The sequence below is a fragment of the Hordeum vulgare genome, chromosome 4H, assembly GCF_904849725.1.
Source record: "Hordeum vulgare subsp. vulgare chromosome 4H, MorexV3_pseudomolecules_assembly, whole genome shotgun sequence".
Lineage (NCBI taxonomy): Eukaryota > Viridiplantae > Streptophyta > Magnoliopsida > Poales > Poaceae > Hordeum > Hordeum vulgare.
Window position 1 is genome coordinate 568,890,077 of NC_058521.1, and position 15,348 is coordinate 568,905,424.

At 45.4% G+C, this 15,348-nt stretch overlaps 2 protein-coding genes across 2 annotated transcripts; both read left to right on the plus strand.

Annotated features, from left to right (window-relative positions):
• Positions 1–320: 320 nt before the first annotated feature.
• LOC123450776 (ruBisCO large subunit-binding protein subunit beta, chloroplastic-like) lies at positions 321–4,090 on the plus strand. The gene is made up of 12 exons (XM_045127874.1): positions 321–379; positions 472–725; positions 1,288–1,365; positions 1,873–1,985; positions 2,130–2,207; positions 2,719–2,796; positions 2,903–2,974; positions 3,131–3,235; positions 3,356–3,448; positions 3,531–3,623; positions 3,798–3,921; positions 4,000–4,090. The coding sequence occupies exons 1-12, from the start codon at positions 321–323 to the stop codon at positions 4,011–4,013; spliced, it is 1,161 nt and encodes a 386-aa protein (XP_044983809.1). The 3' UTR covers positions 4,014–4,090.
• Positions 4,091–7,392: 3,302 nt separating this feature from the next.
• Positions 7,393–8,177, plus strand: LOC123450777 (uncharacterized protein DKFZp434B061-like). Its single transcript, XM_045127875.1, has 2 exons — positions 7,393–7,638; positions 7,758–8,177. The coding sequence occupies exons 1-2, from the start codon at positions 7,411–7,413 to the stop codon at positions 8,175–8,177; spliced, it is 648 nt and encodes a 215-aa protein (XP_044983810.1). The 5' UTR covers positions 7,393–7,410.
• Positions 8,178–15,348: the final 7,171 nt, after the last annotated feature.

Below are 15,348 nucleotides of genomic sequence, written 5' to 3' on the forward strand. Positions count from 1 at the left end.
AGATCTCGTCCATGGCGGCGACGAAGGCGTTGAGGTCGACCAGGAGGGGCTGGGCGAGCGTGATCGCATCGGGGGTGGGGGAGGCGGTGGTGCCGGTGGTGGCGGTGAAGAGGAGTGCGCGGGTAAAGAGCAGGTCGTGCGCGCGGGAGGAGGCGGCGGCGCGTGCGAGGAGGCCCCAGGAGAGGCCCGAGAGGACGGTTGGGGATGAGGGGTCGGAGGGGGCCGGGTCGGCGAGGACGAAGAAGGAGGAGTGGCCGCGGAGGCGGAGGCAGCGGAGCATGCAGAGGAGCGCGACCGAGGCGGATGGGGGCAGGAGGGCCATGCAGGTCGCCGCGCGCGCCGGCTGCAGGAGCGCGGCGCGCGGGGAAGGGGAGGGGAGGCGGAGGGGCTGCTAGGGTTGGAGGCGTGGTGGAGGGAGAGGTGCGCCGCTAGCAGCACAGACTGCACCGGTTCCTCCTCCTCATCGGGGAGCGACGGCCGCGTCCGTCGCCGCCACAGCCGCCGCAAGTACGCCGCGCCGTCCACCTCTTCCTCCTCCGCGCTCAAGGTGCGCAAGGACCGCAAGCCCCGCCACAAGCACCGCCGCAAGGACGTGGCACCGTCCACCTCCTCCTCCTCCGCGCTCAAGGTGCGCAAGGACCGCAAGCCCCGCCGCCGGGAGAGGCGGAGGTCCCGTTCAGACGACGACGACTACAAGCGAGCCTCCCCCTCCTTACCCCCTCTCCGTGTATAGGTTTCCGTTGCTAGCTAGGGTTAGGCTGAAAGAGCTCATTATCTAGGAGATTCGGTTCGTGCGGATAACTTTGTAATTTTCTCTGTGATTTGAGCTATTATGATGTCAAGCTTTGGGCAGCTAAAGAATGGTTCAATCTTAGCGTTCTAGAGAAATTTTTTAATAGGAAACACCGCCTTCCTGAAGAAAAGTTGTTCTGCGAATCCAAGCGAAACACATACTAAAATTAGTTTGTATTTGTTCAAGGGGAAGTGTATTTGAGTTTAGGACTCCAGTTTTATTTGTATTTTTGGGTTGTAGGGAATTGGAATCCCTCTTCCTTGCAGCCAGGAACAAGTTTAGGTGAACCTGAATTGAGTGGTTCTGAAGAAGGGTGGGATACTCTTTATGCAAATTGTAGTGATCAAATATTTAATTGTTGTGATCTTTTTAGTCACGACACATGATGGTTTAGTGCATTAGCTAGATTAGGGCCAGACTTTCACGAGATTCAGACTTGTGATTAATAGTGGGTAGTACTTGCATGAGCAAATTTATTCTATTCCTTTTCCTAGAATTTTCTATTCTCATCGAAGGAGGAAAACTCACCTTGAAGGTCATAGACTTTGGTTTGTCTGACTTTGTAAAGCCAGGTTAGTCTAACATATTTCCATTCAGATTTTTGTTTAACATTTTGTTTTTACTACATTTAAATGTGGCTGTATTGTGACACACCACAATTGTTACATCTTGTGATGAAAGACTCAATGACATTGTTGGAAGTGCATATTATGTTGCTCCTGAGGTGCTTCATCGATCTTATGGCACTGAGGGAGATATGTGGAGCATTGGAGTAATTGCCTACATTTTGCTTTGTGGGAGCCGATCTTTCTGGGTACGCACAGAATTTGGAATATTCCGAGTTGTCCTTAAGGCAGAACCAAGGTTTGATGAGGCCCCATGGCCTACTCTCTCTGCTGAAGCCAATGACTTCGTAAAACGGTTGCTTAATAAGGATTACCACAAGAGGATGACTACCTCACAAGCTCTCAGTAAGAACTATATTTGTTTGGCACTGCTGTACAGTAATGTCCTCCTTAGGAAGACTATCCTTCTGCATAATGATGCTTAACTGTTTACTTGTGCAATGGTACCTGCAGGTCACCCATGGATCCGAGATGCACAACAAGTGAAGATTCCTTTAGATATGATAATATACAAGCTTATGAGAGCTTATATAAGTTCATCAACATTGCGGAAGTCTGCTTTGAGGGTATACACTATGCACTTGAAACAGACTTCAGAAAACAAGGCGTATAGGATTCTATGCATATTATTTGTTACAAATTTGTTCTACAATATGCAATCCAACATTAACAATACCCTAATTTTTTCCCTTTGTTACTTTTCTGGGTAGCAACAACCTGAGCTTCGGCAACATATCATGGAGCAACACTGCATTGCCGTGGAATTGCAGGGCCGCGGCGCAGCGGAGGCATGTCTGCAGGGTCGTCTAGCAGTCGAGAAAGTGCAAGGTTGCCGTCACGCCATTTGACTTCGGGAGCGCCAAGGAGCTGTCTCCACCGGTGCGCGTCGTCCAGGTAACGTCTTTCCGACAGAGTGCTGAATCTTGCAAAGTTAAACGCTGAATTTGTGTGGGGTTATGTCATGAATCTTCTGACAAATTCAGTGTTCATACATTGTGTTTGCATGTCATTGAGCACGTCTCTGTCCTTTTTCTTTGTGTTTGGTTGTATCTTAGCATGAATTGATGCACTTCATTATATAGACCACATTTTGATGCATGCTCAAGAAAAAACAATTTCGTATTTGTGAAATCATATTCTGTTTTTCTTATTTTTCTCATGGCTCCTCTGTTTGTCCAGTCTCTTTTGGTTGCTCTGTTTTTCCTGTATGGATGGCTTCAATTTTTGTGTTGCAAGTGTCACTCGAAGTGTGAATGAAAATGCCTCAAGTAATGTTTTGTTCAAACTTTACTTTTTGAGGCTTCTGAACAGGAATATGAAAAAGAAAAGCTAAATGAGAGGATAGCAAAACTATCTGGTGGTGTTGCTGTCATTCAGGTACTTGTGTTGTTTCATATTGAGCTGTCTACTGGTGCACTAGGCTGCAATTGCAGAACAACGACTGGCAGTGTGCTAGCATTATATAACAACTCTTGGTTTGTAGGTAGGAGCACAGACTGAAACTGAGCTCAAGGAAAAGAAACTGAGGGTTGAAGACGCACTTAATGCAACAAAGGTAATGCTTCCTTTGTTGCAAGTCTAATTACATTTTGGGATTTATGATCTCACTCAGAAAATCCTTCTGGTGCACTGTAGTATTGTACCGATTTTACTTTTACACTGAACTCTATGTAATCATTGCTTGTTAATTGACTGCTTGCTTTGTGGACAGGCCGCTGTGGAGGAAGGTATTGTTGTCGGTGGTGGTTGTACCCTTCTAAGGCTTGCATCAAAAGTTGATGCCATTAAAGAAACCCTTGAGAATGATGAGCAGAAGGTATGGAAAAGGCAAACGAAGATCGCCTTTCTAGAAGTTTTGACATTCAAATGTTATCCTTGGTTCAGAGAGCTGGTTTCTTCCATCAAAATTAACTAATTATCTGTTTGCCTTTTCAAGGTTGGCGCTGAAATTGTAAGGAAATCCTTGAGTTATCCACTTAAACTGATTGCGAAAAACGCTGGTGTCAATGGCAGCGTGGTCACTGAGAAGGTTTGTATTCAGATTTCTTCTCTTATATGAACCTGATACCAGCAACGTGTGTGTTTCTAATTTGGAGCGTACCTGCGTCCAGGTCCTTGTGAACGACAACTTTAGGTACGACTATAATGCTGCTACGGGGAAGTATGAGGATTTGATGGCTGCTGGTATTATTGATCCCACCAAGGTACGAGCAAACTGTGTTGACATCTTTTTGTCTTTTCTCAAACTAAATATTTCTTTCTAAAAATAGTGTTATTCAAGTAAGAGGCAGGGGTTCTGCCCCTGGAATACAGTATCCACCCTCTGATTTCTTCGCAAACAGTGGGCCCATAAACTAACCTGATTTCTTGCAAAACAGGTTGTGAGGTGCTGCTTGGAGCATGTCGCATCGGTGGCCAAGACATTCATCACCTCTGACGCCGTCGTGGTGGACATCAAGGAATCTGAGCAGGCACCTGCCGCAAATCCAATGGTCGGTTCAGGTATGCAGAGACAACAAAATATGTGCTCGTTGCCAATATAATAAGTTTTTATCTAACTTGTTTTGATGCTGTCTACAGGTTACGGGTTCTAATATACGAGAATATCCAGCTCTGTTTTGGTGTCCCTTCGGTGCATATTGCGTCGGAGGTTATACTTTGAGAAAAGAAGTGTGATGCTATTGTGTTGCGGGTCAAGACCGGAAACTATTTTGTTGTGCTATTTTCGGTTTTAGCAGGCGTGCTGGTGCTCACATGCTTATCCATTGTTGGATATTGCTTGAATAAAAACAACAAGTGTAACCTGGGCGTGTACTAATGTTCCATGTACTCTTTTCTCTTTAATACAATACCTTTTAAAAAACTTTCACCCGAGGGAGAATCTATCAGGTTGAGCACTGACCTACTCGACCCATTCCTATTGTTTACATAGTCTGCAAAACCTTTCACCGTTGCAGGACAAGGCACAGATCGCCATGTCAGGCATTGTGTATGGACGGCGACGATAAGCGGGATAAGCGGGTGTCCGGACCCCCGGGACCTAAAAATCCAATCTCTTAAGAATATCTATATACTTTTTATTCTTTCTCATGATGATAAGTATGTATGTATGGAATTCAAGTTTGAGTCACATGTTTTGGTTTAGTGTTACATTGTATAGGGACGAAGGTATAAGACTATTTTATGGGATGATGGCCTTTAATGAAAGGGTTGTTAGGGCCATGAGAGGGTGACAAACAATGAGGATGAGCGACGTGCAAGTTTATTATCCCGTAGCAACGCACGGGCATTCAACTAGTACTACTAGTAGCACCTAGTTAGTTAACCTAGTTAGTTAACCAAATTAACCTAGCTAGTTAACCTAGTTAGTTAACCAAATTAACCTAGCTAGTTCACTTAGTTACTTAACCTACCTAGTTAACCTACTTAACCTAGCTAATTCCTAGGGTTCATAACTAAATTCACCTAAGTTAATTAACTTAGAGAGGAGGGGTGGGGCTTACTGGGAGGAGGGCGTTGAGGGTGACTCCGGTGGCGTCTACGGTGGTTCCGGTGATGGCGAGGGAGGGAGGGGCGTCGAGGGAGGCAGGGGCGGCGAGGAGAAGATGACAGTGGCTCCGGGGGCGCGCGACTCCAGTGGCGGCGATGGCGCGCGGCTCCGGTGGCGGCTCCGATGATGGCGACGGAGGAGGCGATGGAGCGCGGCTCCGGTGGCGGTTCCGGTGACGGAGGCAGGGGTGAGGAGGAAGCAGTGGCTGCGATGGTGAGGTTGGGGAGACACGCGCGAGAAGAATGGGAAATTGGGGGAGGGAGGCCCGCGCATAGGGGCAAGTCAAATTTAGTAGTTGCTATAGCGCTTTTTGAAACAACGCATTGCTGCTGTCAAACTTAGTAGTGGCGCGGTTTCGAGAAGAGCGCTACTACTATACCAACGCGCTGCTGCTGTCAAACTTAGTAGTAGCGCGGTTTCAAGAAGAGCGCTACTACTATACCAAGCCTGACAGCAACGGTTAGAACAGTCATGGTAGCAGCGCATTTTATCAGGGCACGCTACTGCTATTTGGGTACCAGTAGCGGGCTGCTTTGTCACGCACTACTGTTACGTAGCAGTAGCACTTTGTTTTAACAAGCATTACTGCTAAGATTTTGTGTATAAACTTTTTCCTACTAGTGAAAGGGGCCGCTACGTGTCTGCATGGTGATGTTTAGAAAACATCCGCCGCCTTGATAGACATAGGATTCGTTAGCTCGCCAACTGTCCGATATTCTTTCACTGAGCGTGCATCAACCTTCGCAACAAGGCTTGTGTTGCGCTCGCGGTTTTGCATCAAGAGCCTTGTTGCGCTTCTGCCAAACCGTTTTCTTTCTAAAACAAGGCCTATGTTTCAGAAACAAAAATCGTGTTCCGGAAATATCAATAGAATTTTATTAATTTTTTTTATAATAGAATATTTTCTGCAACAGAGATCGCATTGAGAAAACATCTATCGATCGAACATTTGCAATAGAGTTCATGTTGTAGAACTTTTGCAATGTAGATATTATTGTAGAACTTTTTTTGCAACAAAGCTTATGTTGCAGTTTTTTTTTCAACAAAATAGTTTTGAAACATAACTAATGTTGCAGAAAATTTTCTTGCAACAAGGAGGATGTTGCAAGAAAATAACAATTGCCGTTCACCGGGAACTCCGTCGAACGGTGCAGAGGGAGGAGAGGGGCCGCCCGTCCGTCGACGACAAGCGTCGGACCTCCGACCAGGTTGCCTCGTCGCTCCTTCGCTCCGACAAGATGGACGCAACGCACGTGAACGAGACGTGGTGAAGGCTCTTCCCTGCCAGTACCTGGCTGGCATCGGTGTACGCCGCTCGGACCCGACCACTCTGGTCGCCCCGCCATGATCATGGAGGCCACCGCCAACCGAGTTACCTTCTAGTTCGGTCTGCAACATATAATTTGTTATGCTTTGCTTTCTGAAAGAGTGGCGAGTTGCAGAAATAGAAGTAGGTATAGAATATATTAGTGGCGAGAGTTTTAGAGACATAAGGACTAAGAAGGGATGCGATGTGTGTGACCCTAATCAAGACGCGTGACGAGTGTAGCATTCGGCAGATATACGAGGAAAGATCGGTCGGTTGAACAAAAGCTTCTTCCATAATTAAAATACAAGAGCTTTTCTCATAATTAAAATATAATATACAATTAAATCACTCAACAAAGTATAAGTATATTGCAATCGATTCTGGCAACAACGCGCGGGGTATATTGCACACATGATCAATAGAAGAGGCTCGGGTAGACCCATATCGGTGACGGCGGCCACTCACGGTCACGGGACATGAGCGCAGACCACGTGGAATCAAAACACTCGTCGCGGCCGGACCCTGGTGCGAAAGCGTGGAAAGGAGGTTGGCTTCTCAGCCTGGACGTACCGAGCGGGCTTTTAGGCCTGCTCGTGGCCCGTTCGATTTTGGCCCGCTCGGTCCTGGACCGACAAGAAAACAGCCCGGTCCGGGCCCAGATATTCAGACCGAAAAAAAATCGGTCCGGTCCGGTCTTTAACCGGGCCGAACGAAAGGACCGAGCCTAATAACCAGAAGAACAAAAGCACACAGGAACGACGGCTCGGCCCTCGCTCGTCTTCTCCTCTTCCTCGTTACACAGAGGAACGGCGGCTCCTCCTCCTCTCCCTAACCCTAACCCTAAGGCGACGGCGCCGTTGGCCACGCCTCCGATCACCGACGAGACCACGCCGTCGATCCCTCCACTCTTAGTCCAAGCTAGCGACGGCGCCGTCGCACGTCGCCGGCGACCTGGAGGATCATCTTCTTCCCAGACCTAGCGACGGCGCCGTCGCACGTCGCCCCATCCGGCCGTCCCTCTCCAATCTCGGTCGCCACCTGGACCTCTCCTACCACACCGTCGGTCCCACCTTCTCCTGTTGTCGTCATCTCGTCAACCACCACCTCCTGGTTTGCACCTGCACGCGAAGGAATGAGGAGTGGAGGAGCCGCGAAGCCGAGGAGGGAGCACCGCGGCTGCACCTGCAAGCCGACGTCGAGACGTCGACCATCGTCGACCACCTCCTCCCGTTGGCTGTCCGCCGTTGACCACAAAGCTGGAGGACACGGGGGAGTAGCACCTGCACCTCACGTCGACGCCGTCAGTTGTTCATTCTGCATTTCCTATGATCTTTCTTCAGTTGGCATCTTTCTTCAGTTGGTAATTTTCGAGTTTGCTTGCTTATTTTTTGTCCATTTGAATCTCTTTTACAACCTAACGATCTATATGTTTAAATTTACTGTCAAAGAGTTCTAAAACACCTCCCATCTTACTCCCAGGAACGAACTGCAGCCGGTCCATTCGGTCCCGTCGGTCCTCACCGAGCTAAGCTGCAGCCGGTCCGGTTCAGAGAAACAGGACCGCAAGTAACATCGGTCCGGTCCGGTCCGGGCCAGCTGCGGCCGGTCCAAAGCGAGGCTCGGTCAGGGACCGGACCGGCCCGGACCGTGTCCACCCTGACTGGCTTCCCAAGTCTCGATTCGACACGAGGAAGTAGACTCGGTTGGCCACCACCCCGCATCGTGCCGCATCGGCGCACGCCATTGCGCTTCTCCCCGCGCAGTCCACGAACAAGCTGTACTCCCCGATGTCGTCCAGCTCCCCCCACCTCATCGCCGCCATGTCGAGGGCGTGCACGCTCACCTTCCGCACTCTCGGCCGCCAGCTCAAGCAGTCCTTCGCCGGGGGATCCGTCATGATCAGCAGGAGGAGGAGCCGCTCGCCGGCGGCTACTAGGCGGGGCCCGTACCATAAACGCTCAAACGTGGCGGCGTCCGGGTTCGGGAGGCCGGTTGTGGGCAACAACTGGACCTCATGGGACGACTGGCATGACTGGCATGGAGCCTTGACATCGAGGCGAAACTCCAGCAGCTCCGCTCGGTCGGTGATGCCAAGGACACGGCCGTGGAAATCGATCACGGTTGAGATGAAGGAGGCTCCACGGGGAAGGCGGTGGGGCGTCCACTCAGGGTCGGGGTTTAGGGTCGTCGGGAAGCGGAGTGAGTCGAATTTGTGGTCGCGGGCGTCGAAGAGCAGCAGGTGGGTTGGGGTGAGGGATGCGTAGTGGTAAGCGAAGCCGTCAGGCAGCGGGACGGCGAGACGCTCGGCGCCGGTGAAGGCGTCGATGATGCTGCACTCTCCGTCATACTCCCTTTTGAGGAGGATGAGGTGGCCGCGGGATGCAGAGAGGAATTTGGCTGGGAAGGCGGGCAGTGGCACGGCCATGGGATCGCCGATCATGGCAGGGGAGAGGCCGCTCAAGCGGGCGGGCTCGTCGGAGTACCTTCTGGCTTTGAGCATGAGAGGAGGGATGCGCGGCACTATGGTGGAGGCAGATGCGATGAAGAAGCGCCGCCATGGCCGGCAGGCCGCGGCAAAGGCGGAGAGCGAGCGGAGGCATGGATATAGGCGGTCAAGGACGTCGGTTATCACCAAGTCAGGGAGGTGACCCCAGTCCCGGAGCTCCGCCGATACGGGTGGCTGGGGCGTCGCGGCGATCTCGTCGAACCGCTCCGGCGGTCTCATGGCTGATAAGGCAGCTTTTCAATGATTCGTGGACAGAAAAAGCGCCACAGTATATAGAGTACCTGTTGATCCTTGGAACGACCGCCGGTTAAATTAGGGGTAAAGATGCGACATGCTTGGCGATGATTACGTCGCGGGAGGAAGATATGTGAGCTGGACGGATGCTGATGGCTTCTACTGCTGTAGAGCCGTAGTTCATGGCTGTTTGTTAGCTACGCTGTCGCCGGTGTTGAATTGTTTTTTTTAAGTGTTGCTAAATCTAAGACCATGTTTGGAACCACCTAAATTATATAATCCGGTTTTTATAATCTATTATGTCTTCAAACAGTACATATTATATTACAGATTATAAAAACTAGATTGTCAGATTATTAGAAACTCATAATCTACTCTACCCAGCTAAAATCAGATTATGGATTATTAATGACCCATTACTCTTGAAAACTTAAAGATAATTACCTACTGCCACCGCCACTGTCCTCCAAACATGTCCACCTAAATTATTATCTTTGCAGTTAAAAAACAGAGGACAGACATGTCATTGTACAATATAAAACCTGAATTATAGTTTATACTAACAAAAGGACCCGTACGTTGCAACGGGAGAAAAACAATTATAATCTTTAATGGTGCTGATCGTGTTATGTCTTTAAAATTTTAGGACATTTTTTGAAATGCATGAACATTTTTTGGAATTAGCAAACTTTTTTCAATTGCACTCAAAAAATAACACACAAACTTTTTTTCAAAATCATAGACTTTTATTGTTTTCACCAACATTGTTCTCAAAATTATGAACATTTTTCTGAATATGCGAATATTTTTACAAAAATCCTAAGCATTTTTTGAATTCACAAGCATTTCATATTTTCTTCAAACTTTTATTTCAATATTCCGAGTTCTATAAATTACAAAAGTTTTTCAAAGTTCTAAATTATTTAAACTAAAAAATGGAACAGAAAAATGAAAATAAAAAATGAGACTAAAAACAGAGGCACGAACTGTTTTTAAGATTTTTACACGGACTTTTATTTAAAATCGTTGACTTTTTTATTTTATGGACATTTTCTCAAAGTTTAAACATTTTTTTATATGCAAACATTTTTCAAAACTCCTGAGTAGTTTTTGAATTCTTTAAAAAAATATGTTTTTTTGAATATTTTATTTCAAAATTCTCAGTTTCTTAAAATTGAGAAAAGTTGTTTGAAGTTCTAAATTATTTAAAGTAGAAAAACAAAATGGAACTGAAAAGAAAAATAAAAAAACTAAACTAAAAAAACAGGCGCCCATGCATGGGTCGACCCAAACAGGTGTGCTGCGTCTTTTTCCAATGCCCAGAGCGTAATATAGGAGGTGCCTACATGGGCCGGCCCAGTCTGGAGATTTTCCTGTTTGAAACGTTTTTTTTACTTATAGGTGGCATTGGTGGGTAACTTTAGTCAACTTTAAGAGCAATTTGGATGACGTACGGAAGAAGCACTATTTGCTTTATTAATAGGTAAGATAATCTGACCTCCAAACATGCCCACCTAAATTATTTTTATAAACCAGATTATATAATCTATCTTCATAATCCAGATTATTATAATTTATTGTGGTTCCAAACAGGGCCTAAGTCGATTGAGACTTAATTATGCCTTGATTAATGCTACATATGAGATCGGACATTGAGATTCGTGTGAAATTTTCTTTAGTCTTTCTTACTTCCTCTGTCACGGTTTAGAAAACGTGTTTGAAAATTCTCTAAAACGTAGGTGGTTATTGATTGACTGTGAGATGAGTTGGAAAATAACATTCACACCACACATGCATATAGAAGTAGTACAACAGAGTACTCCCTCTGTTCCTAAATATAAGACCTTGTAGAGATTGCACTATGGACTACATACGGATGTATATAGACATATTTTAAAATGTAGATTCACTCATTTTGCTCCGTATGTAGTCTATAGTAAAATCTCTACAAGGTCTTATATTTAGGAACGGAGGGAGTACTAATTAGCTGCTAGGAGTAAATGCAATGGCCTTAAACCTTGTCTATTGTGAAAATGCACGTAAATTTAACCATGCCTTCAAAACCGTGACAGAGGGAGTACATGTTATGTCATTCTTTTCTACTTCCTCCGTCTTGATTTATAAGTCATCTTACGAAAATCAAATAATCCCAAAACACTAATGCACGATGCATTAACTTTCATCTCGTTTCTTGTTTTTTGACTTGAATAAAGGAATCAACTAATAAGAGGCGTGGGGCGTGTATGTTTTTAATAACTTGAGACTAACTAGCACGACATGCAGTGGTCAATTCATTGCATGCAATGGTATTAATTAGTAGCAAGTTAATATTAATTTCTCTTGTTTTCCTTTCCGTCCTGGTTGTGGTGCACAACTTAAAATGACTTATAAACCGAGACAGAGGGAGTATGATGAGATTTGATTAACTCTCAGGCATTTATGAAGTGGTCCCCGAGACAACAAACAAGCCTGCTTTGCAACAGTGCAAGAGTCGGTTAGGCTATTTATAATGGAGAGTATCATATAGTGGTATCATGCATATGATACTATTGTATGATACTACCTCCATAATGCATAGTATCATAAACTAGTATCATAGGTGACCTCATTTATTGACATGCATGACACATACTCGCATAGCATTTAACATAATACGGTATCTACCTATGTTACTCTTACCATATCTCTCTTCCTTAATTGTGTGCCACATCAACATGTTTGCTAGTCCCAAATATATAATACTACTACCTAAGTTACTTACACTATGGTCAGCCTTAGGAAAAATGTGAAGAAGACATTTAAGTGCTCCAAACTGGATGGGAAGAGGACATTTAAGTGCTCCAAACTCGATGGGTTATTATTCATCGAACTACGATGTGGGGATTGGAGACACTTCAACAACTCATGACATGTTATTAATGATGAGGATGAAGGGGTAAGCCGCACATGCATGGTTTTTGAGAAGCCTGTTGTTTAGATCTTTCAGGAACAAAATGCATAGAGCATATCCAATTTTTTGGAGATGCATTGACAACACATGTGCATATGCAACTTCTGGATGATCTTGTCGAGCATATGTGAACGCATAATGAAAATGAGTAAGCTTGTCTTTTAGTTTATCAATTATGCACTATAAACAATATTTATGTTTAAACTATATATGGTTTATGTAGTATTAAGTATGCACTATTTTTATTTGTGTGTACTAAATTATGTTTGTCTAAAAATGATCAAAATACATGTGTTTGCATGAATTTAATATTTTAAAAATAGTAATTGTGATTGAAATTTCCAAGATTTACTGCCCGCCCGATCACTGTTTACGCGTACATCATATAAGTAATTGTAGATGTTATAGTTAGCTAACGCGCCTGCCCGCCCGATCACTGTTTACGCGTACATCATATAAGTAATTGTAGATGTTATAGTTAGTTAACGCGCCTGTCTATGGATGGTAGAAAATCACTTGCACTGATGACATTCGACCACCACACAGCACTCCCTTTGTATCTAAATAACTAGTTAGAAAGAACCAGTCTGGTTTTTTTCAATTATAATTATTTAGGTACACAAGTAGTACAATCCTTAAGAGTGAAAGAAAGAGGTGGTGCATGCATTTTTATTTTTAACATAATACACACGCAGGCATAGACTAATCTCTATAAACGCACACTCGATTTCTATGAACACCTTTGTAAGACAGTGTCAACATATTATTTTGAAATTAATAAAGTCGTCACAGAACAGATGCATGTGTATGTGATGTGAATTTGTATCATGCCCCAAACCATGGCACTGCCTCTAGTTCACAACGATATATATTCATACCTAAACAGTTGATTCTCACTATCTTTATTATCTTAATATGTATATATGCCACCTTATAAATGTTCACCTCACTCTGACGCCACCGGTTGCGTCACCCCTAGAAGCACCGCCTCACCTCGACGAGGGGTCCCAGGCGTGGCCTAGGCTTTAGGGGGGGGGGGGATCTGTTGCGGGATTGCCGACCCTACCACGGTCACCCACGCCAGCATCATCAACTCTATGGGGAGTGATTTTCTCACCTCGGTTCGGGCTGACCGTGAGTCGGCAATGGAGGAGCTGCGTGGATTGTCCTCTCCACCCTCGACACCTCCAAGGGTGATAACGCCCAAGGCCTTGACACCGGCCACGTCGTCACCACTCGAGGGCGTGAGGGCTGAGGTGCAACCCTCTTGGTCTTCTTCAGCTTCGCCGCACCCTTCTATCCCATCTTTCGGGGGCGCTGTGATTGTGGCTGCAGCTGACTTCACTCCCTCGCCGCTGAGATGCAACGGTCGTCACTCTGTTAGTGTTGATGGTACAACAACTACTAACGAGGATTCTTTGACCAAGGCTATTCGTAGGACGACATCCCACAACTTGGATTTTTGCACTTGACCAGGATGAAGGCCGTATCGAGGGTGATGTACCGCTCAGAAACTTTATTACTAAGTACTACAAAGAGCTTTTTGGTCCTTCAACTGAAAGTTCCTTTGCCCTGAATGAGTCTAATACTCATGACATCCCTTAAGTTTTAGAGGCGAAAAATGATTTTTAACCTGTCCATTCAGTGAGGAGGAAATTCGCACCGTGCTGTTTGATACGTCCATTTTGCATCATGTTTTATTGCTGCTATTTATAAAGTTTTTAATCAATATAACACTTCATGGAGTATTTCTAATGCCTTTTATCTCTTAATATGCAAGATTTACACAAGGAGGGAGAATGCCGACAGCTGGATTTCAAGGCCTGAAAAAGCTACAGCAGAGATACCTATTCTGCACATCTCCAAATGGGCTGAAATTTCATGAAGTATTATTTTGGAATAAAAAAATACCGGGCCAAAGATCCACTGGAGGAGGCAAGCCAGGTGCCCACACAACACCAGGACGCCTTGTGTGCAGCCCCTGGCCCACTTCAGGCCTCCTCCTTCTGTTATATAAATCATTTTACCCTAAAACTTTTAGGGCGAGACTTTCGAAATGAGGTGCCGCCGCCACGAGGCAAAACTAGAGCAGGAGCACTTTTGCTCTCCGGCGGGCAGATTCCGCCGGGGACACTTCCCCCCGGGAGGGGGAAATCGAAGCCTTCATCATCACCAATAGCCCTCTCATCGCTGGAGGACCAATCTTCATCATCACCATCAACATCACCATCTCATCTCAAACCCTCGTTCATCTGTTGTATTCAATCTTTGTGTCAGAACTTCAGATTGGTACCTGTGATTGGCTTGTAGTGTTGATTAGTTATCGTAGTTGATGCTGGTTGGTTTGCCTCTTGAATGTTCAGATCCTTTATGTTATTCAATACCCCTCTAATCTTGAACACCATGATGATGAGTGAGTAGTTACTTTTGTTCTTGAGGACACGGGAGAAGTCTTGTCATAAGTAATCATGTGAATTTGGTACTCATTCGGTATTTTGATGATATGTATGTTGTGATTCTCTTAGTGGTATCATGTGAATTTCAACTATTTAACACCTCACCATTCATGGGCCTAAGGGAACTCATTGTGGAGTAGTAATTAAATGATGGGTTGCTAGAGTGAGAGAAGATTAAATCCCAGTTTATGCGATATTCCGTAAGGGGCTGATTTGGATCCAAATGTTTATTGCTATGGTTAGACTTTGTCTTAATTCTCTTTTCGTAGTTGCGGATGCTTGCGAGAGGGGGTAATCATAAGTGGGAGGCTTGTTCAAGTAAGAACAACAACCAAGCACCAGTCCACCCACATATCAAATCATCAACGTAGTGAACATGAATCAAAAGAACATGGTGAAAGTGACTAGATGAAATTCCCGCGTGTCCTCAGGAACGCTTGCATCGCTATAAGTACTTGTTCTAGCCTGTACTTTGCACTCAAAAGGATTGGGCTATCTTGCTGCACTTTATTTAATTTTGTCCCTATTTACTCGTTACAAATTATCTTTCTACCAAACTATTTATTACCGCTTGTTTCAGTGCTTGCAGAAACTACCTTGCTGAAAACCAGTTGTCATTTCCTTTTACTCCTTGTTGGTTCGACGCTCTTACTTATCGAAAGGACTACAACTGATCCCATATACTTATGGATCATCAAGACTCTTTTCTGGTGCCGTTGCGGGGAGTGAGTCGCCTTTGATGAGTGGAAAATTGGTAAGAAAATATTTTTGTTACGTGCTGAAATTTATTGCTACTTGTCACTATGGAAAGTAATCCTTTGAGAGGCTTGTTCGGGGTATCTTCATTTCGACTGGAAACCACTAGAGTTGCCTCTCCACCACCTACTGAAGCTACTAAAGATGTTGCTTATGAAATTCCTGCTG